General features: G+C 42.4%; 1 protein-coding gene across 17 annotated transcripts in view; it reads right to left on the bottom strand.

The window, feature by feature from the left end:
* Nucleotides 1-23078, bottom strand: part of Cadps (calcium dependent secretion activator) — a 466682-nt gene that overhangs the window by 247775 nt on the left and 195829 nt on the right. For all 17 annotated transcript variants that reach the window (XR_015637890.1, XR_015637891.1, XR_015637892.1 and 14 more), the window contains 2 exon segments: nucleotides 19395-19475; nucleotides 5637-5870 (listed from right to left, as the gene is read on the bottom strand). Coding sequence is in view for 14 of the 17 variants with exons in the window: in XM_087585085.1 (XP_087441211.1) it covers nucleotides 5637-5870; nucleotides 19395-19475 (315 nt within the window). In the remaining 3 variants the exon portion in view is untranslated.

The raw sequence follows: 23078 nt of genomic DNA, 5'->3' as shown, positions 1-23078 counted from the left end.
TAGAACAAAAAGAAGCAAATACACCCAGGAGGAGTAGAAGGCAGGAAATAATCAAACTCAGAGCTGAAATCAACCAAGTAGAAATAAAAAGGACCATAGAAAGAATCAACAGAACCAAAAGTTGGTTCTTTGAGAAAATCAACAAGATAGATAAACCCTTAGCCAGACTAACGAGAGGACACAGAGAGTGTGTCCAAATTAACAAAATCAGAAATGAAAAGGGAGACATAACTACAGATTCGGAGGAAATTCAAAAAATCATCAGATCTTACTATAAAAACCTATATTCAACAAAATTTGAAAATCTTCAGGAAATGGACAATTTCCTAGACAGATACCAGGTATTGAGGTTAAATCAGGAACAGATAAACCAGTTAAACAACCCCATAACTCCTAAGGAAATAGAAGCAGTCATTAAAGGTCTCCCAACCAAAAAGAGCCCAGGTCCAGACGGGTTTAGTGCAGAATTCTATCAAACCTTCATAGAAGACCTCATACCAATATTATCCAAACTATTCCACAAAATTGAAACAGATGGAGCCCTACCGAATTCCTTCTACGAAGCCACAATTACTCTTATACCTAAACCACACAAAGACACAACAAAGAAAGAGAACTTCAGACCAATTTCCCTTATGAATATCGACGCAAAAATACTCAATAAAATTCTGGCAAACCGAATTCAAGAGCACATCAAAACAATCATCCACCATGATCAAGTAGGCTTCATCCCAGGCATGCAGGGATGGTTTAATATACGGAAAACCATCAACGTGATCCATCATATAAACAAACTGAAAGAACAGAACCACATGATCATTTCATTAGATGCTGAGAAAGCATTTGACAAAATTCAACACCCCTTCATGATAAAAGTCCTGGAAAGAATAGGAATTCAAGACCCATACCTAAACATAGTAAAAGCCATATACAGCAAACCAGTTGCTAACATTAAACTAAATGGAGAGAAACTTGAAGCAATCCCACTAAAATCAGGTACTAGACAAGGCTGCCCACTCTCTCCCTACTTATTCAATATAGTCCTTGAAGTTCTAGCCAGAGCAATCAGACAACAAAAGGAGATCAAAGGGATACAGATCGGAAAAGAAGAGGTCAAAATATCACTATTTGCAGATGACATGATAGTATATTTAAGTGATCCCAAAAGTTCCACCAGAGAACTACTAAAGCTGATAAACAACTTCAGCAAAGTGGCTGGGTATAAAATTAACTCAAATAAATCAGTTGCCTTCCTCTATACAAAAGAGAAACAAGCCGAGAAAGAAATTAGGGAAACGACACCCTTCATAATAGACCCAAATAATATAAAGTACCTCGGTGTGACTTTAACCAAGCAAGTAAAAGATCTGTACAATAAGAACTTCAAGACACTGAGGAAAGAAATTGAAGAAGACCTCAGAAGATGGAAAGATCTCCCATGCTCATGGATTGGCAGGATTAATATAGTAAAAATGGCCATTTTACCAAAAGCAATCTACAGATTCAATGCAATCCCCATCAAAATACCAATCCAATTCTTCAAAGAGTTAGACAGAACAATTTGCAAATTCATCTGGAATAACAAAAAACCCAGGATAGCTAAAGCTATCCTCAACAATAAAAGGACGTCAGGGGGAATCACTATCCCTGAACTCAAGCAGTATTACAGAGCAATAGTGATAAAAACTGCATGGTATTGGTACAGAGACAGACAGATAGACCAATGGAATAGAATTGAAGACCCAGAAATGAACCCACACACCTATGGTCACTTGATTTTTGACAAAGGAGCCAAAACCATCCAATGGAAAAAAGATAGCATTTTCAGCAAATGGTGCTGGTTCAACTGGAGGGCAACATGTAGAAGAATGCAGATCGATCCATGCTTATCACCCTGTACAAAGCTTAAGTCCAAGTGGATCAAGGACCTCCACATCAAACCAGACACACTCAAACTAATAGAAGAAAAACTAGGGAAGCATCTGGAACACATGGGCACTGGAAAAAATTTCCTGAACAAAACACCAATGGCTCATGCTCTAAGATCAAGAATCGACAAATGGGATCTCATAAAACTGCAAAGCTTCTGTAAGGCAAAGGACACTGTGGTTAGGACAAAATGGCAACCAACAGATTGGGAAAAGATCTTTACCAATCCTACAACAGATAGAGGCCTTATATCCAAAATATACAAAGAACTCAAGAAGTTAGACCGCAGGGAAACAAATAACCCTATTAAAAAATGGGGTTCAGAGCTAAACAAAGAATTCACAGCTGAGGAATGCCGAATGGCTGAGAAACACCTAAAGAAATGTTCAACATCTTTAGTCATAAGGGAAATGCAAATCAAAACAACCCTGAGATTTCACCTCACACCAGTGCGATTGGCTAAGATCAAAAACTCAGGTGACAGCAGATGCTGGCGAGGATGTGGAGAAAGAGGAACACTCCTCCATTGTTGGTGGGATTGCAGACTGGTAAAACCATTCTGGAAATCAGTCTGGAGGTTCCTCAGAAAATTGGACATTGAACTGCCTGAGGATCCAGCTATACCTCTCTTGGGCATATACCCAAAAGATGCCTCAACATATAAAAGAGACACGTGCTCCACTATGTTCATCGCAGCCTTATTTATAATAGCCAGAAAATGGAAAGAACCCAGATGCCCTTCAACAGAGGAATGGATACAGAAAATGTGGTACATATACACAATGGAATATTACTCAGCTATCAAAAACAACGAGTTTATGAAATTCGTAGGCAAATGGTTGGAACTGGAAAATATCATCCTGAGTGAGCTAACCCAATCACAGAAAGACATACATGGTATGCACTCATTGATAAGTGGCTATTCGCCCAAATGCTTGAATTACCCTAGATCCCTAGAACAAACGAAACTCAAGACGGATGATCAAAATGTGAATGCTTCACTCCTTCTTTAAATAAGGAAAAAGAATACCCTTGGCAGTGAAGGGAGAGGCAAAGATTAAAACAGAGACTGAAGGAACACCCATTCAGAGCCTGCCCCACATGTGGCCCATACATATACAGCCACCCAATTAGACAAGATGGATGAAGCAAAGAAGTGCAGACCGACAGGAGCCGGATGTAGATCGCTTCTGAGAGACACAGCCAGAATACAGCAAATATAGAGGCGAATGCCAGCAGCAAACCACTGAACTGAGAATAGGTCCCCTATTGAAGGAATCAGAGAAAGAACTGGAAGAGCTTGAAGGGGCTCGAGACCCCAAAAGTACAACAAGGCCAAGCAACCAGAGCTTCCAGGGACTAAGCCACTACCTAAAGACTATACATGGACTGACCCTGGACTCTGACCCCATAGGTAGCAATGAATATCCTAGTAAGAGCACCAGTGGAAGGGGAAGCCCTGGGTCCTGCTAAGACTGAACCCCCAGTGAACTAGTCTATGGGGGGAGGGCGGCAATGGGGGGAGGGTTGGGAGGGGAACACCCATAAGGAAGGGGAGGGGGGAGGGGGATGTTTGCCCGGAAACCGGGAAAGGGAATAACACTCGAAATGTATATAAGAAATACTCAAGTTAATAAAAAAAAAAAGAAAAAAAAATTTAAAAGGACCAAGTTTCTGTGACATTACACTGATGATTTTTCTCACATAAAGAGTTCTGTATTTAATCCAGATCCCCCTCCTCTGACACTGTGATGTGAAGATGGCCTCTGATTGGAGAAAAAAAAGACTGACCCACAGATAAGACTTAAGAACAGTGTCCTTAACGACAGGCTAAAAGATTAACTTATCCTTTCCATCCACTAATTAAATGTATAAAAATATGATCATGTCTCCTGATCTCTCTAAATCTAAGATCTAAGACAATTCTTATGGGATTTAGTGTTCTCTCTCTCTCTCTCTCTCTCTCTCTCTCTCTCTCTCTCATACAAGAGAGGATTTTGAATATCTTTTTAACCATAAATCAATAACAAATGTTTGTGGGAATAAAGTGGCATAGCTTGAATTATATAAACGTATCAAAATATTATATGATACTTAATAAACATATATGTGTCAGTTAAATGTTTGTACAGATTCTTAGTGTTATTGGCTTTTGATAAGCTTTAAGAGGTCCTTTAACTTTGGAGTACGAAGAAAAACCTAAATCCAAGTCAAGTGAAACAGACAGGTAATCTCTGCTACTCGGGGCACAGTGGCAGTGGGGTTGCAAGTTATAAGCGCACAAGGGATCCAGAGTGAATTCAAAGCCAGCCCAGGCAACCGAGGGAGACCTTCAGAATAACGTGTAGAGACTAGAAGTGTTATGGTCCAGGGATGGAGGGCTGGGGTAGAATATGCAAAGCCAAAGCCTATGCTAAATCCCAGCACCACAAATGCAAAGCACACAGCCCCTGTGCTAGAATAGCGTGTTAAAGAATATCCCAGCCTGCCCTGTCTCCACACAGCTTTCTTGAGGCATACTACAGGGGCCATACGACTCTCAAGCTTACCACGCTGGGAGGCAATCATCTGAAATTTCCTTAGGCCACACTCCACAGCAATATATTTTATGTCCATTTCTACTTTTGACCTTATATCACATGATAAACTCTCTAATCCTATAGATTAGCCTTCTATAAATTAGTGTTTAATATGAGTAAGGTCATACTATCAGGTCACCTGTACAAGAAGTCAGCTTCTTGCATGAACTATTCTATGGATGAGGTTCATTCATATCAATGTGTCCATCAATGTGTTCATTTTACCTGCTGTATAGTATTCTGCTATGCACACGTGTTGCATTTTTCTCTTATCCATTCATCCATTGTGTAGGATTAAGGCTGTTAACTATTCTCTAAAGACATTTGTGTGAACACGTGATTTTTTTAGTTCTATTTGGTTGGTATCTGACCATGGATTGCCAGATAACATCACAGCTCCATATTGAGCTTTTTGAAAAAAAATATGCTAATTTATTTTTTAAAGTAGCTGGGCCATTTTAGGTTCCATTCACCTATAGACTTGGGTTAGATGGGACCGAGTAGTACCTGGCTGTCTGAACCAGTTTTCAGTGTAGCCTGATGTTGGTGGGTCAACATCATTCAAAGGGAAATACATGAAGAGCAAGCGTGGGAAGAGTCATAGAGGAATGCATTTACTCACAGAGCACTCCTCTGCACTGGCCTGGGCTGAGTCTTACTCTGGAGGCTGAGATCAATCAACCAAACAGAACGAAACAGAACAGAAGGCCTCACAGGGACTCTACCTTATAGACACCAATGGGGAAAAGCAAAACCAAACCCAAACAACTCTTTCTAATGGCTCTAGATCACACTTCTCAAACGATGATCACATAGACTTCTAAACCATCAGCTTTCTAAATTGCCAAAAGCCTTTCTAGAATCTTTGAGTACTGCCTTAAGACAGGGAAAATTAATTCACAATTACATTTGTCAGGTGACTCTTCAGGCTGCACTTCCTTAGGAGAAAGGTGGGCTCCAGAAGAGGGGGATGGTATACCTGCTGATTACGTGACCCATACTAGCAAGCTCTTAATTTAATAACTGTCCTAGGACCGAAGGGAGAAAGCAAGATGGCTATGCTAAGCACAGAGGTCTCCTTAGCTATCTTACCATACTAGTATACTTTCAGAGATTGTGGCTTTTTACCTCCAAGGAGAAGGACAGCAGGACATCCGACTTGGACAGCTGGTTCTCGCTCTCCTCACCCATGTCAATGATGGACGCGTTGTGACTGCGTTTCAGTTTCTGCAGCTTGAACTCTCCACCCTTGGACACCGGCATGCTCTCCAAGTTGGCCATGAGTAGGTTGACGGAGGACTTCAGCTCCTCGATGTACATATTTTCCATTTCTTTGGATACGAACTTAGGAAATTTGCGTTCCTTGTAAAAGAAAGGGCAAAGCATAGTCAGAGTAGAGACCTGACTCCCATAAAAGGTTTGCACACCAGAGACAGATTTGATCACATCAACCACTAACAAATTTGCCCTCATGTTATGGAAATGCGTTAGGAAAACATTCTATCTGGATGTGGAGACAGCTTTTTCTAGTTAGCTATAATCTCTCCATGGGTAGGGACACAGACACAGACATCTAGTAAGGAAGAAGAGCAAAATGTTTGATTATAGCTCTATTCTTTGGATTTGTGGAAAGAAAAATGGGTGAATTTTTTGATTGTTTTCAAATTTAATCCAAGTTCCAACATTTTTCCTCTTTTTTTATAAAATTCTGTGGAGTGGTTTGTAAGTTATGGGACCAGAAGCACACCCTATTTCTGGATATCTGTAGAGATTTTCTCACATAAATAATTCAAAAGTAGACCATTTGAGATGTTTCAGCCATACTCTGTGGCTATTTCTAAGAATACTTAACTGTCCTAAAACAAAACAAAACAAAACAAAAAACCAAAAACATTAACAAAGTCAAGAAAAACATGCTTACAAGACTTCAGGATAGTAGTCACAGTACATAAGAATTGGTTGCTGCCATCCTCCCTCCCAACTCCAGTTTCTACAGGGAAGGCTATACTCTTAACATGCCACTTACTTGTCTACTTGTACCTCTAAGTTTCCTGAGTGCCTTGAACCTTTGGAGTGATGACCTTATCAAAGAGTCACTTCCAAGCTGGAGCACAGAATTTCCTCTGAAACCCTGCTCCCCAGCCTTGATGGGTTGAGAGGCAAGCCAAATCTGTTTGGCTTTCTTTCTATTTTACAAGTTATAGACAAATCCAATTTAAACTGGTTTAAACAACTTGAGAAACCGATTGGCTTGAAAATGTCCCAGAATAAGCTCAGCTTCAAGCAAGGTTGAAACTAGAGTTCAGATGCTATAACCTCAAATAAGTTTTTCCTCCAAACCTTGCTTTTAAGATTCCTGTATGATTCATGATCTTGATTGCTAACAGGATGGGAACTAGTGTCTATCACCATGGAAACAAACTCTGGTCATATCTGTGGGGTATTTCTGCATTAAGGTAATTGAAGACCTACCTATTCCACCACTATTGGGGACTGACTAACTAGAAAAAAGTGACTATTAACCTTCATTGCTCTCTGCTTCCTAATTGGACACAATGCCACCAGCCACCTCATACCACCTATCGCTGGGCCTTCACTGCCAATGGACTGCACTCTCAAAGTATGAACCAAAAGAATCCCTTCCTTCCTTAACTTGCTTCTGGTCAAATATTTGGGCTTAGAAACAAAAAAAGTAACCAATATATCTGAATTGGCTCTGAACTCAGTGTGGTTCCACTCAATGTCCCTATAACATTGCTGACGATCTACACATGACATCCTATCACATGATCTATGGGGAGAATACATACTTTGTCTCCGTGAGAGATTAGGCAATCACCATGGAGCTGGGATGGGCCTTGATCTACAGCACCGGAGACATGAATTGATTTGATAATTCTGCATGCCAAGGAGTAAGATGTCGATTATCTGGGTGTCCAACTAAAGTCAATCGTCCAATTCTGTTATGCGACCGGCAATCAAGCAGATTCACTGTTTTATGTAACTGAATTGAGAAGCATCAAGAGTGCAATGGATCGTTATCAAGGGAGTGGAAACAAAATGAATATTTCCCCCGGTGTGCGGTGTGCACTGCCACATCGAATCAATCCAATGATGAGTAAGCAAAGAGGAGTGAAAGGAAGGACAAGCTGTAGAGCAGGAGGGCTAAAGAGAAGGGACTAGAGGTAAGCATACAGGAAAGGAGAAAGCAGAAGAGAAGCAGGAAAAGCTGTTCAGAACTATGGAAATGAAGCTTGGCTTCTATTAACTTTCTAATTCCCACATGGTCTAGCATCTCATCTTGAACGTCGGTTCCTTGATATTGTGACTTAAATATAAAATATCCTCCATAGGAACATGTGCTTGATCATTTGATCCCTAGTTGCTGTCCTTTTGTTTGAGAAGGATATGGGACCATTAAGAGGTGGAGTCTTGCTTAAGGAGCTAGGGCCCTGGAGATGGACTTTGAGGTTCATCTGCTGTTTTCTCTCTATTCTGAATGTAGACGTGATGTCATCAACCAGCTTTCTGATCCTGCTTGTTGCCATGTCTTCCTGACATGATGGATCCTATATGTCTGGGACTGTAAGCCAAACTAAGCCCTTTCTCCTTTAAGCTGCGTGTCAAGGTTATTTTATCACCGTCAAAGAAATGAAACTAATACACTTGGGAATCTCCTCTTCCTTTCAACAACTCCCCCTGCCCACTAGTTAGCGAAGAGTGTTTTATTCCTGCGAGTGCAGCCTGCACTTCCACAGGTGCAGATATCCCTTCACGGACTGATGAGTGATGCCTTTGGGCTGGGGCAGTATCCAGGCTTAGCCAGGGACTGTTTCCTCAGGGCCAGTGCCCCTTTCTCTTGCTCCCTGGTCACTCTCTGCCATTTGTCTTCTTCCACATTCAACTTCAACACATCTCCATGTTGGGTCACCCCTAATTTTTACTTTCCAGGCATCATTTATTGAAATGGCCAGCTGTTTGTCTTCCTGTCAAACCCTGTATGAACCCTCAGTATGATGACATTTATGATGAGGCCTCAAGGGCACAGCCCTTATGAACTGGATGATTGCCTTCCAACGAGGCCACCGCTAATGTATCTGCTCTTTCTTCTATGTGTGGACATTTTGGAAAGATGACTAGAGGCCAAAGAAGGGGCCGAGAACTTACTGTTGCCTTTACCTTGATTTCCAGTATTATGGAACTATGGGAAACAAATTCTAGGGATTTTTTTTTTAAAGAGCAGTCTGAGTAAACTAAGATAGCATACCTATAATCAACAAATCATTTATGAGATGTATTCGCTTAGTGTCTGTCTTTTCTTCTGGGCTATGACTAAGGGTCATACAGTTTTGACATCTCACTAAAAAAAAAAAACTTAACATCCATCGTAATGTGTAACACTTAGTAAGCATTTAGTACACATGAATTGAGTGGCTGTGTCAATGAGTTATCAAAAAAATCTATATTAAATATTAAGGGATCTATCACTCAGCAGTGAGAGGCAGGATGACCATGACTTAAGTTCTGGAAGAACACTGGGGTTCTGCTGTCCCACGGGGAATGATTATGGGGATCTCAAATCTATGCAGTAACCTCAGACTTCTGGTTCCTTCCAGAACCTCAGAATTCAAATCACTTCCTGCTTAAGGGTGGTGCTCACACTGTGTGGGGCTTTCTAAATACACTGTAGGTGGATGTGTAAGCAGCAGGCTGGAAATGAGACAGTCATGATATTGATAGAAGTTAGTGGTGAGTCAATGAGAAAGTCTCCCCGAAGCCTAATATCGTTAAACCTTCCTCCTTGTACTTGAAATTCCTCATTCTTAAACTCCTTAAGGGTCAGTGGGGATCCTTAAAACTGGGACAAAGTTGGTGCAGAGCCATGAAGGCATGGGGACTTGAGTGCTGGGCCATCCTGACTTAGAAAACACACAATCCATGAACACTGTGACTGTCATTAGGAAGATTCTGGTGGGAGAATACAAGCACTCCTCCAAGGTTTCACTGTTATTTCGGGGAAAGATGTATACAGAAACATCAAAGTAAACATTCTAATAGACATCCAAGGGATATGGACACTCCCTGAGAGAACACACAAGAGGTACATTTGACTAAAGGCCTGATCAGTTAAGAAGTGTTTGCCTTGAGGTTCAGTTAGCTGAGAAGAGAGCAATTGGTGTCCCCCCCCCCCAAATTGGAAGACATAGATAACCACGAATCCAAGAAGATTCAGATAACTAAACTTAGTCCGCAGAGTGCTTCCAACTTTCTCTAAACATATTCCTTCCGGAGAGTGAAGAGAAGACAGAAGAAGGTCGACTCATGGTTTCAACAGTTCCTATATCACAGAAAGACTGACAAATGGCAAAGTTTATACCCCAAGCTTTTAAAGTATGGTATTTTGACCTTTTAACTTCAGCTTTATTTTTTTTTAAGTTTTTTAATTGGTTCTTGATTGGTTCATCATGTAACCCAATCCCACTTATCTCCCTCACCCCTGTTACCCAACCTTCACCCTTGCAACTTTCCTCTCTAACAAAGGGGAAAAAAAATCTCATTATGGAAGCTGCCGTGTGTCATGGTGTAACCCACAGTTTCTCTGTTGTCCTCACTTCCCTGCTTGCCAATGTTCATTGAAATAAACTGTAGGTCTGGTACAAGGCCTCTGGTTTCTGCCTCTCTATCAATACTGGATCCTCACAGGGACTCCTCTCTGATACTTTGTTGTTGTCCCATGTCATGGTGATCCTGTAGCTTTGGTTCTGTAGAACCAGCCCTTCCTGTCCTCTAGCAGTTCATCATTAGGGTAGACATTGGAGTGGGCCAATTGAAATCCCTGGATCTGGTCTTGAGAGGTATCTGTGCTGGTCAGTTTTCAGTTCTCCTGCACCCACACCACTGGGGTGAACTATCCTGTCCTGCCCTGGCTGGCCCATTCAATGCTGTCCTGCCCTCAGGGCTGTCTTACCTGCAATCCCGACAACCAGGGTTAGCTCTACCCTGTTGCCAGGTGAGATGCATGGCCTGCTATGCCATGTGTTGCAGTTGATGCAGGAGAGAGAGCCCTTGAGTCATGAAAGCAGGAGAGCTGTCCCTGCCTCTCACTTGCTACAGCCTTTGGGAGAGCAGACCCTGCACCTTGCCTAAGCTGGTGCTCAGTTGTAGAGCTGTTCCTGACCATGGGGATTGTGGGTGAGCTGGCCTGTAGGGTATGAGCTCAGGATAGCCAACCCTGACTCTCGACTGCTGTGAGGGAGAGTTGCCCCCCTCTCTTCCCTTGGCTCTCAATACTCATGGCCTTAGGGTCTCCAGAATGGAAGAACTAACCAGCCATGTCCTTACCTTCATTTGAAAGCTCAAATATTAGTATACATGGGATGCTTGAAAGGGAAGTTGGTAAATAGGATCTTGCAATTTTACTACTAGTTGTCTTTTGCCAAGAGGATGGGGAGAAAAAAGAATAGCATTTATGAAATAGTTTACCTTTTGCTAATCAGCTTTGAGAGAGTGCATCAAGTCTGGTCTCACTGTCACTTACTTGGAACTCATTTAAGGGTGTGTGTGTGTATGTGTGTGTCTGTGTGTGTATGATGTCTATCTTGAGTGCATAATGTATGTATGTGTATATATGCATATGATGTATACACTCATGCAAGATGTCTGTGTGTACATAGTCATATATGCTTGCATGCATAATGTCTATGCACATATGTATGTGTATGAGTGTATATGTTTGCATGCATGATCTGTGTGTGTGTGAGTGTGTGTTCATTTGCACGTGTACACATACATGCTCATGTGAGTGCAGGCACACATGTAGAGGTTTGAAGATAACCTTGGGTGCTGGTCTTTACTTTCTGTGTTTTGAAAAAGGTTCTCTTTCTTACTTGTTGCTGAGTATGCCAGGTTAGCTGGTCCATGAGTATCTGCAGGCAATCCTGTCCCTGGCTCCCATCTTGCTATGAGATCATAGACATGCTCTACCACAGTTTGTTTTATAAGGGCGGTGGCTCTTTTGCCTTCATATTTATACAGCAAATGCTACTGTGCCATCATCCCCGCTCCACTTGATACATTCTGTTGCAGAGTTGTTTCCCACCAAACTCTATAGCAGAACCCTGGAAAAATCCACAGAATGATCACTCGGTCCCAGAAGTTGGACAGTTTCAAATGACATCATAAAAAGAGCCCCATAAAGCTGAAGCCTGCAAGGGAAAACAAAGCCATTTGTTTCCTTCTCTGAGCACTTGAGCCTTGAGAAGAAATAGCATTTTGTCACTCTAGGCTGTGATTCTTGAGTGGAATTTTCAGTGGCAGACTCATTACAAACACATTTCAAAGCTGTGGCTGTGTCCAAATAAGAAAAATGTAGCTTCCCATCTCCATTGTCTTCTTTCCAGGCATAAAAGTGACAAAAAGAACTTTTTATTCATATTGATTTATGAAAGACAGACACAGTGTGGGGCGGGATGGAGTCCTCCAAAGGAAATCTCTGTGGCCACTTCCTGTTGTTTTTGCTGGACAACATTGCTCAGTGGAGACAGTCACTAGGGTCATTCGTGTCCAGCTACATTAATGGAATATTGGAACATTTTAAAAAATTAACAACTGTGAGCACTGTAAAACCCCTAACCATTGGATTTTCCATCCAAGTTTTGAATGCTTATCCAGGGAGAAGGAATGGGTTGTGTGTGAAATCTAACAAGGCTATGCTCACTCAAAGGGAGTAGCCTGAGGTTCAAATGACATTCTTGTAGGGGATTAGGAGGAAGGAAAGGCATTAAATAGAGGAGCTCATCCACAGTCTTACAGGTGTTTAATCCAATCCCCCAATACTTCCTGAGCTCAGGTGCTGTGGATATCAGCGGGAAGTGAGGGAGTCAGCTGGGGGTAATAATCATGAGAACACATGACACAAAAGCCACCCATTAGACACCATGAAATTAGAGACACATCCACAAGCAACACGGAAGGTATCAAGGAAACTTATAGAGTGACAGAATTAACTGAGCTCTGTGTCCTGGGCTCATGCTTACTGGCTTTGTAATGTTTTACAGCTAGTTGGGGTTTCATATTTGCGATATAGGAAATAAGATAAAACCCACAGGGTTCCCATGAAGAACAAAAGATACTAAGAGGCATGGATACTTACTGACCATTGATTCAGTTTCATCTGTCTGTCTGTCCATCTGTCTGTACGTACACACACACACACACACACACACACACACACACACACACACACACACACACACACAGTGTTTTACTGCCACCGTCACCAGCAGAATTACTAGCAAAAATGACACTCAGTGCCTGCAGTAAGACTGATGAGGCTAGCTCACATTTACAGCATTCTATGTGCTGCTCACAAGTCATGTGATCTACCTCTTTTCATCTTTCCTAGAGACATAAGTTCTGCTCTTTCTCTCCATGTCCAGGAAACAAAAGAGAAGGGAGGCTATGGCGATGATTCGTAGAGCTTGGTAGAGAACCCAGAAGCCTGGCTCCAAAGGTCAGCAGAATGAGAGATGGGGTGCAGTGATGATGCCCCACTACATGAACACCCTGTGTCCTTTTTATTTACAACACTTGATCAGCAGACGTTGCTTAGAGCTGACTCTTTAACAGCAATAACTGCCCCAATTTTCTAATCAACACACACAGTGTGGGGTGAAGTGTTATAATGGGGAAAGGTGGGTTCATCAGCTGCAATAAGAACTGTCTTGTCATCATCAGTATAGAAGGTGCTAGGAGCATTCTGGAGTCAGGAACAGTTTCCTGAGTCAACACTTCCTTATTGTTCTCATCTTTCCAACTGTTGTAAACAGGATAGATCCCCTTCCCTTCTTGGATTTCTTCCACTTGCAGTGGCTTCAGGGGACCCGCTGAGTACCCAGTGTTTTTTTTAGGACTCAGATTTACTGGGTTTTTCAGAGTCTGATACAGGTGACAATCAGATCTGTCTGTACACAACTATTAAGGCAACCATATGACTGCACTACTATGTGCCACATACTGGTATTGCTGCACAAGGTAAGTGCCAAGTGCAACATTAGTTTGCAAGCTGGAAGTTTCATGTAGCTCTTTGACGGGAGAGTTCCATTACCCATTGGTGCATAGCTATGTGTAGACCAAACTTCTCTATCAGAGAAATATTTGGGTATTATTCCTTAATGATGTTTATTACATGGTCCTGAAATAAGATAGTAACTTTTCTTTGCTCCAAAAAAAATTCCAGTTTTGTTTTGAGGAGGGTTCTTCAACGAAAGCTGGCCCTGATTGGATATGTAGCTGAGGATGATCTCAAACTTCTGCCCTTCCTGTCTTCACCTCCAGAATGCTAGGACTGCAGGCATGCACCATCAGACCCTGTTTATGAGGTACTAGACCCTCTCAGTTGTGATTCTACCCATGCTAAGGCAGTGGTCCTGACTGAGCAACATCTCCATTCCCATAATTCCACATTTAAATGATGGCCTGAGAAACCACTTGTGTTTTGTGCCTCATTGCTGGCAGCTAAAACCACAAAACTACTGTTCGTGTTATATAACCAGCAGGTCAACTGTGGAGTTTGACACCACAATGCAGCCAGAAGAACTGGCAAATATCACAGCCGAGCTATTGCCACAGGTGGCCTGCTTAAGTCCCAAAGTCAACTTTTGATCACACAATTAAAACAATTTAGAATTAATTTCTGGATGAAATTTTAGGGGCCCTTTAATATCAGTCTGAGGGGATTTGGAGAAATGTTTGAATAGGAATTAAGATCTTTTTTCTATGAGATTAAAAAATATTCAGATCTCTGCCTTCAGCCTTTGAGTAAAGCCATGCCTGGCTTGTGCTCTGGTGAAGTTACCTCCTCAGATCATTCTGGATGCTAGTATGACTGAATTGATGGTTCATACTTTAGGGCAGTGGATGGGGTGGGAAGAGGACACACACATACTGAATGTTGATACATCTGATGGTGAACATGTTTACAGCAGAAACAGCCTGGGCTATGCCGTCCCTTTTTTCAGGGTCAGATATCACAAGGAGAGCATTCTGAATCCAAGGAGACAGCTCTTCCAAACACCCCTGCTTCATTTGTGCTGTTAGGGAGAGAGGGCAGGAGAGACCAGTCCTCCAGTCCTGTCTTGGAGTCATCTCTAGCTTTGAAGACAGGATTCCTCTTTCTGCTTGCTCTTTGAGTGAACTCAGGCACGGTAATTAAACCTTCGGATTTAGCTATTCTGGGAAAATTACTATAATGCCAAAGATTGCTTGTAACTGGTTTAAGTGAGAAGCGATGTGAAATCTTAGGGCAGGTGCTGGAAACAGAAATAAAGAACTCAACGGTGGAGAGGAAAGAAAGCCGGGAGCAGAGATTTATTTCACCCCCAGACTTGGGGGATGAAGGACGTAAAGATCCATATTTGGGGAGTAACTCAGTAGATCTAGAAAACAAATTAGTCAAGAATGCAGTTTTTAATTAAAGTAAACTTGGTCAAATCTTCTGATGTCTCTGCTTTGGCCTCTATTCTGAAAAAGTACAATCTTGTTCATAAGGTTCTGAGAGGACTGAGGGGATTGTCATGTCAAACATTGATAAGAGGGTCTGACACTTAGGAAATACTATGCAATGTGTATATGTGGGCCAACCCCGCTTCATTGTGATCCTGCAGTACTACTGCTAAAGTACCTCCTCACCTCGAGGGATATTAGCAGCCCGTGTGTCCAGTGAGGCCCTTACTTTTATTTGAGAAAGGTTTTATCTGAGAAAGCTCAAGCTGGATATGTAGCTGAGGATGACTTTGAACCTCTGTTCTTCCTACCTTCACCTTCAGAATGCTGGGATGGCAGGCATGCACCACCAGGCCCTATTTACAAGGTACTAGGGAAGTCAGTTAGGAGTCCATCCATGTTAAGGCAGCATGCTTAGCTGGTTGACTGTACCAGAGTTAGCTTCAAACAAAATTGGGTCAACTGTAGACTTGATTCTTAGAACTGTGAGTTTGAAGAAGGTAGGAGGATGAAGAAGTAAGGGCAAGGAGAGGGATCTGAAGAAGTAGATGATGGCTGACTGGGATTTTGATGTTATTTCAGAAGCTATGGAATAGCTAGACATTGTATCTGAAAGCAAGGAGAGATGCCTTATGGAGGAAGAGTGGTTAACCAATGTGATGCAGAGACAGCAGCAGGGAGTCCTGGCCCTCCATGGTCTCTGGTTCTTGCTAGAGGTCTGGTGACTCTTCATCCATTATCCCTATACTTTTTGTCCCTTATGCTCATGTTGGTTTTCAAGTAAGCTTGATCTGGTTGGTGCCTCCAACTTGCAGTTAGAGGTGCTCAATCTATCTTGTAAATCTATCACGGGGGAGAGCAGAATGGACTGGACATGATGGATGGGTCAATATCCAGCAATTTCTGGTTATAACACATACAGGAACTGACCTTCAGGACATGGGTTGAACTACATATCCTCACAAAAACTCAATATGGTGTTGGTAATAGATAACCAGGGCACAGCAAAGAAAGATAAACATTTAAGTTTGTCAAGAGCTGGCTGGTAGGCAACCTCTTCATATTTTATCCACTGTTCGGTAGATCTAACTAAGTTTAGGGAAAGGCAGTCACACAATTAAAATTTGGAAGTTCCTGGAATCACACATGAAAGCACTGAGACTATTTCTCGGTACCGCAATGAATTCTGCCTTTTCCCACACGTTCGTTCTTGAGGCTTTATTTCAGTCATTTCCCCACCATCACCATCGTTAGCCTGCAGTTCATCATGCCCGGGGAAAGAGAATCACCAGTTCAGTTTGCATTGGTTATCATTTACTATTCTGCTCATCATGACCGGGGAAGGCTAGGGGTCACATTTGGTTCCCTTTGAATGAAGACATCACTTTAGGGCCCAGTGAGTTTGGAGCTGGGGAAGAAGCTCAGTGGAAGAGCAAGGAAGGTCAGGGCCAATGCCGATGAGTTATGACGAGGGTTGCTACTGACATAGAAGAACATTCCAGAAGATGACCAGTCAGCTTTGAGGAGAACAGATAATAGAAACGTGAAGATACCACTTAGCTGTTTGAAGACCCTGCATGGAGTCTCAGCTGACACTATTCCTAGTAACTAAGGACCAAGAGGCATCGGGATGCCCTGCTTCACCTTCTAAGGATGCTCAGTTCAAAGTGGTTGACAGTATTTTACTTTGGATGAAGAGATTGGAGATGTGGGTTGGGGTGAGGGAGGCCTTTTGATTTTTTTCAGAGATAAGTGTCATTGACTTACTGTATAACAAATGTTAACCTACAGTTTTGAAAAGTTAAAATCAGTCTAGCATTTAATACTAAGCCTCAAGGAAAGTAAAACATAAGAGGAGTGAGCATATTCATGGGTGGTAACGGTTACCCAATAGGCAAGTATGCGCTCCAGGCTGCCTCAGTTTTCCATGAAATCCATTGAAAGGAGACACTGAATCTACTGAAGAGGTAAATTCTAAAGCCTTAGTGATGTTTACTCCCACATCAAGCAGATTTCAAAACACAAGACTCTCCCGCACTACCTTTAGCCAAATCCATAGCTGCCCACTATTTATAGCCACCAGACTGACTTGATTATACACTTTAAAGGTGTCCAAAAAACAAGACGCGAAGCATTTCAGTAAAACTAAGTGCAAACAGAGTGGTTTCTGTCCTGGAATCTTTGTTTGGCTTTTCATCTAGTAGGACTCCTTTCTATACAGCCAAATGGGGGGAATTTTAGCACAAGGTTGTGTTCTGCCTTCCCTCCCTGCCTCTTCTGACAGCCCTCCACCTGCCCTGTAGCCGGCAGGGAAGGGGTACCTGTAGAAATGTTCCACACTTTGTCACTAATGGCTCTTTGAAATTAATTGTGCCTTTAAAGTATTTCATTAAATATTATTCATTTTAATTAGAAGTTTCTTGGGGGGCATCCTTAAATTCTTTGCTGGGGTAACTGCTGCAGTCTATTGCCTGCCTGTTATTTCATGAGGTCTATTATGGTTTGGATATAAAAATGTCTGTGTAAAGAGTGAGAAATAGTCAAGGCTTGGCTGCTGGCTTTTGAGGGATGATTGGATTATAAGGGTTTGACTCATTTATGGATTAATTTACTGATTAAATTATTGCAGTGAGAAGGTATGGCCTGTTTATAGGAAGTAGGTCATTGGGTGCTGTAGTTTGAATGGTAAATGTCCCCTGTGGGTTCCTCAGTCTGTAGTGCTGTCTTTGAAGGCAATGAAACCTGGAAGGAGAGCCTTGATTGAAAAAGTGAAACACCAGGAGAAGGCCTCGAGGCTGCAGCCTTATTTTACTTCCTGCTCACTTTCTGTACCTCGAGTGTGAATGCAGAGTGATCACCCAGCTTCCTGTTTCTGACAATCCCTTCCCAGCCCACGGTCCCATTTTCCCCATCATGATGGGCTGCATCTCTCTGAAAGTCAAAGCAAAAGAAACCCTATCTTTCCTTAAGTTGCTTTTGCTGGATCGATTTAACATAGCAACAGAAAAAGAAACAAAGACATATCTTTGAAGGGGGCATGTCCCAAACACTTCTTATCTGCCTCTGCTTCCTGGATGGCATGAGGTACACAGCCTCCTCTACCACATGTCCTTACTGCCTCAACTCAAACTCAAAGCAGTGTTCCAAGGACTGAAACCTCTGACATCATGCGGGAAAATCGATTCTTCCTCCGTTAAGTACTTTCTGTGGGTATTTTGCTTTAACTATAAGGACTTACTAACACTCTTGTCCTCAGTTCAGATTCCAGCCCAGCTCCTGTATTAGTGCCTATCTTGCATAGACTGCATTCCTCACTCTCCAAAAGAAAAAAAATGATACAAGAAATGCCCTTATCGAGATGTTTAATTATTGATTCAGAGGGAACATGTAAACAGCACATCTGGCTGAGTCAGGACCTAATAAATGCTACTAGCATGAATATTAATTTTCAAAACATGAATGTCAACAACATAAAAAAAAATAGATGATACCAAGCTATAGGCATCAACAATAAGATACCATCCCAAGTTTAGAAGAGGCCTATTCACCAAGAGTCTAGGTCAGGTAAGCAAGGGTCCGCATGTAGAATGCTGCAGAACTGAGCTGAGAAGGGAGGCTATCTGCTAAGTCCTCAAGTACTTGCTTGAGGTCAATTGTTGAAGGTTAAGGGGAATTGGCTGAGTGGAGGAGAGAAGAAAGATCTTCCCAGGCTGAGAAAGCAGTTGGTGCAAAGACACTGAGCCTAGACCAGGTCTGTATCCTCAGTGGGAGATATCCTGTGGCTGGTCCTAGAGCTGTGGTGGCAAATTGTGATGTATGATGATATACCAAGGAAGGTACACTCCGCTGCCTCAGAGCCTTGACTGTCATTGGAAAGTGGTTGTATTGTCCTGGAGCTATGGGGTTGTGCTAAGGGGTTCTGAAGCTCTGGTTTAGCTGGTCACATCTGGGCTTTATTGGAACAACCAAAGATTGTTTGCCCTCCCCTCCCCTTTCCTTCTCCTTCCCTTCCCTTCCTTTCTCCTCCCATCTCATTCCCGCCTCTCCCCTTCCCTTCCTCTCCCTTCCCTTCTCTCTCTCTTCCTTTCTTTTTCTTTCCACAGAGTTTCATGAGGCTAAGGCTGGCCTCAGAGTTGCTATGTAGACAAGAGTGAGTCTGAACTCCTGATCTTCCTGCCTCTGCCTCGAGACTGCTAGTGCTGTAGGTGTGTACTACCTTTTCTGGCTTGGTTATGCAGCTCTGAGAACAGAACCCAGGACTGCATACCTACTGAGCTATGTTGCCAGCCCCACTGCTTTATCTTTTGAAGGCCCTGATTGACAGTGCACTTCTTGGGTGGGACAGTGGTCTGGTCCTGGTAAAGAGTCCATGAAGTTTCTTACCCTGGCTATTTGGTCTGCCATTTGGAGACGTCCGTCCAGCTCTCGTCTGATCTGGGCTGCCTGCTCATCTGGATTGTCCAGCTGCACAAAACACAAACACACAAAAGGGGACACTATTAGTTTAGGCCATAAATGCCAGTGAAAATGTAGATTTTCATCTTATATCACTCTGTGCCCCCATCTTGACCTATGAACTTATTTCATTAAAAGAAAAATCTTATAACCAATGTGTCCAATCTGAGTGAAATTCCAGATAAATATTTTCCAGGTAGAGCATGCAAGGCTGGACCTTTAAACACATTGCATAGGATCTGTTCGTTACTCGAATCACTCTAAAGAAATTGTTCCTAATGAGAGTGTGATTAACACCTTTTGGGACCCAACGACCAAGTTCTCACACGATGAACACTCAGGGAAGAGCTAGCTTTAGAACTCTCAGAAACCCCTGCACAGCACAGACAGCGCCGTTTCTCTGTCCTGGTCCACGGAGGATTGGCCTTTGTACGTCTTAAAAAGCACTGAGGCATCCCAACCACTCTCCAGACGACTACTTTCAATTAGTTGCTCTTAGATCTAAGATAAAAATCTTTCCTTAGCTCCCCTTTCCAGGAGAACAACTAGTATATAAAGATAAAAAAAAAAGCCATTGCCTCAGCTAATTCTTCAGCTTCTCTGGTTTCAATGTGCCCATCCTTAGAATGAAGAGTTTAGTTACATAACTCTGGTTGCTCTCTATAAATCTATAGGGAAGGCTGGGAGAATTTCTATAGAGCACTATAAAGCTATGAGTTAGGCTACAGTGCTATAAGAGTCAACTTTTCCACTGTGTGCAGCCACAGATGACTTCTAAATGAATGATCAACAATGAATTCTAATAAATTGTATTTACAATAAGTGGTAGGCCATGGAAATCAATTCCTTTTTGAGGAGTTGAAGGTCTGACTTTATTTCTAAGCAAACCTTACATTATGCTTCAGGCTATCTTTGGGTCTGCTTTCTTTAGTAAATTATGTGACAGAAAACCTTAATAGAAAACAGTGCTATTCAAATAGGATAGTTGTCATTCCTCTTTTGAGTACATATTAACTATCTACTAACTAACCAACTGGTTAAATATTTAAATTTCTTTCTAAGAACATGCATATGTGTGTTTGCACCCACATGCAGTGACATGTATGTGTGTGTATGTCTATAATCCAGGTATGTATGTATGTATGTATGTATGTATGTATGTATACACTGAAATGCAAATGTATGTGTTTATAAGTACATGCTTACATTTCAGTGTAAATGCCTGTGTGTATGTATGCATGTGCAGGAGTGTGTATGTGTGTGTGTGTGTGTGTGTGTGTGTGTATGTGTGTGTGTTTGTGCATGCTTGTGTATGTGTGCATGTGTAGGCTAGAAGTCCACTGTAGGTGCTGTTCCTCAGGAGTCATTCCCTTGTGTTATTGAGATGGTATCTCTCCTTAGCCTGGGAATCATCAAGTAGGCTAGGCTGGCTGACAAAGGTGCTTCTGGGGTCCTCCTGTCCCTATCTTCCCAGTGCTGTCATTACAAGAGAATGCTACCATGCCTAGATTTTTACATGAATGATGGAGATTAAACTCAGGTCTTCGTGCTTCTATGGTGAGCATTTTCCTGACTGAACTATCTTTCTAGCCTGTAAATGCAAACTTTATTCAAAAGTTTTAAGCACAGCCATGCTATGAGCCTGTACAATTTCTAGTATAATGTGGCCATGCTTTGGAAGCATCATGATGATTTGTCTTCTTTGTTATACTTTACAGAACGTATTATAGTACTGCTTGGACTTTGTGCTGGGCATTTTATATGTGTGCTTGTATACATATGAGTAGTGTGTGTGTGTGTGTGTGTGTGTGTGTGTGTGTGGTGTATATACACTTGTGTGCATATGATTGTGGGGTTCAGAGATAGATATCTTCCTATGTTACTCTCTACATATTCTTCTGGTAAAGGGTCTCTCAATGAGCCTGGAGATCATCGATTATCCAGGCTGACTGGCCAGAGCACCGCAGAGATGCCCCTGTTTGCACACCTCCTCACTAGGCTCCTGGCATAGGTGATTGTGCTGCGACTTTTTATGTGGGTGCTGGGATCTGAGCTCAGACCTTCAGGCTTGGATGGCAGACACTTTCCGGACTGTTAATTCCCAGCAGGAACTTGGCCCTGCTTTGTCTTCTCCAGTGTTCTGGGAGAGGTACTCCCATTTTGATCATGAGAATGGACTGAGACCGGGGGGGGGGTGTTCTGAGGCGGCAATCCTATGGTAGCTTCGTGGAACAATTTCACTAGCTATTCCAGAGAAGTGCCCAGAGCTGTGAGGAGCTGTGAGGCTGCACTGTAGAACACTCCGTAACAGTTGTGCAGGAAGGAAACCGGCAAAACATTGGCCATTCAACTACTTATACCCTGGATCATAAATTTTTATTTTTATTATGACACCCACAGATACCATCTAGAAGTCCTGTTAGAAGTGAACACAGACTCATACCATAATCAGCAAGGCCTACCTCTCATCACTGCCTCTGATTGGCACACACGTGGGATTCAGTGTCCTCAGCTGCCCCTAAGCTCCAAAGACCTGCTTTTAATATTTTCCTCTGAACATTTTCATTTCGAGTCCAGGTGCGGCATCTACTTAGACTACTCAGAAACGTCTTGTTCAGAATATGAATGCGAATGATCTATCCTTTGCTGCAAAGCAGCAGAGGGAACTGTTTAGAGTAAAGTTGAAGAGTCTGCTGGAAAGCAGGTGCTTATGGAGATGACACTACGGGACTAGAATCAGCGCTGAAGCTGACTTGTACCAGGGCACTGGGGTTTTCCAACCAGTCTTATGGACCCCAATGGTAGAGTGGGAGATGAGCAGGGAAGGTTAACCCTGAGCTTCATTCATACGTCAGCTCATTTACTCACACAGTAGCACTTTCATTCATGAAACTTGCATTACATCAGTACAATCGAATAGATAAAAAAGAGAGGTGGGAGAGAGATGTCTCAATGGTTATGAGTACTTGCTGCTTTTCTAGGCGACCTGGATTTGGTTCCCAGTACCCACATTGGGCATCTCACAGATGCCTATAACTCTAGCTCCAGGGATCTCTGCCCACACACACACACACACACACACACACACACACACACACACACACACAGGACATTCACACAGTCACACACACAGATAAAAAGAAATAACAAAAAAGTCTTTAGAGAAGAATGCACAAAGGAATGGAACAGGGCAGATCTCTGGTCCTCTGCGCGCCACTGCGGCAATAACAGGTTTTGTTAAGGAGAGAGGATTGCCCTTTACTAATGCCTGGTCAAGTCCCAGGACCTGCTTCATGACCTTTCATAAAGAGGCTGAAAAACCTACACTGATAGTCACCCACAGAGAATGAATCTGGGTTCAGAAGATTACTACTCAAAATTAATAATCTTATTAGCATCATCCAAAACCTGGGAAATTGCTCTACTTACTGCATTTGGGGTTTTTTGTTTGTTTGTTTGTTTATAAAATAGTTTCATGGAAGACAAACAAGTGCATAGCTACTTGGAAGTTCTGCACTTCTTAAAAGGGGCACCCCAGTTTTAAGAGGGAATACACTAATCCTCACTCTACCCATGAGCTAATTGAGCCTCCAGATGCTAGAAGGGCAAGCC

This window comes from Rattus norvegicus, chromosome 15 (genome assembly GCF_021556685.1).
Source record: "Rattus norvegicus strain SHRSP/BbbUtx chromosome 15, alternate assembly SHRSP_T2T, whole genome shotgun sequence".
In the NCBI taxonomy this organism is placed as follows: domain Eukaryota; kingdom Metazoa; phylum Chordata; class Mammalia; order Rodentia; family Muridae; genus Rattus; species Rattus norvegicus.
This window is presented reverse-complemented; position numbering and strand designations above follow the sequence as displayed.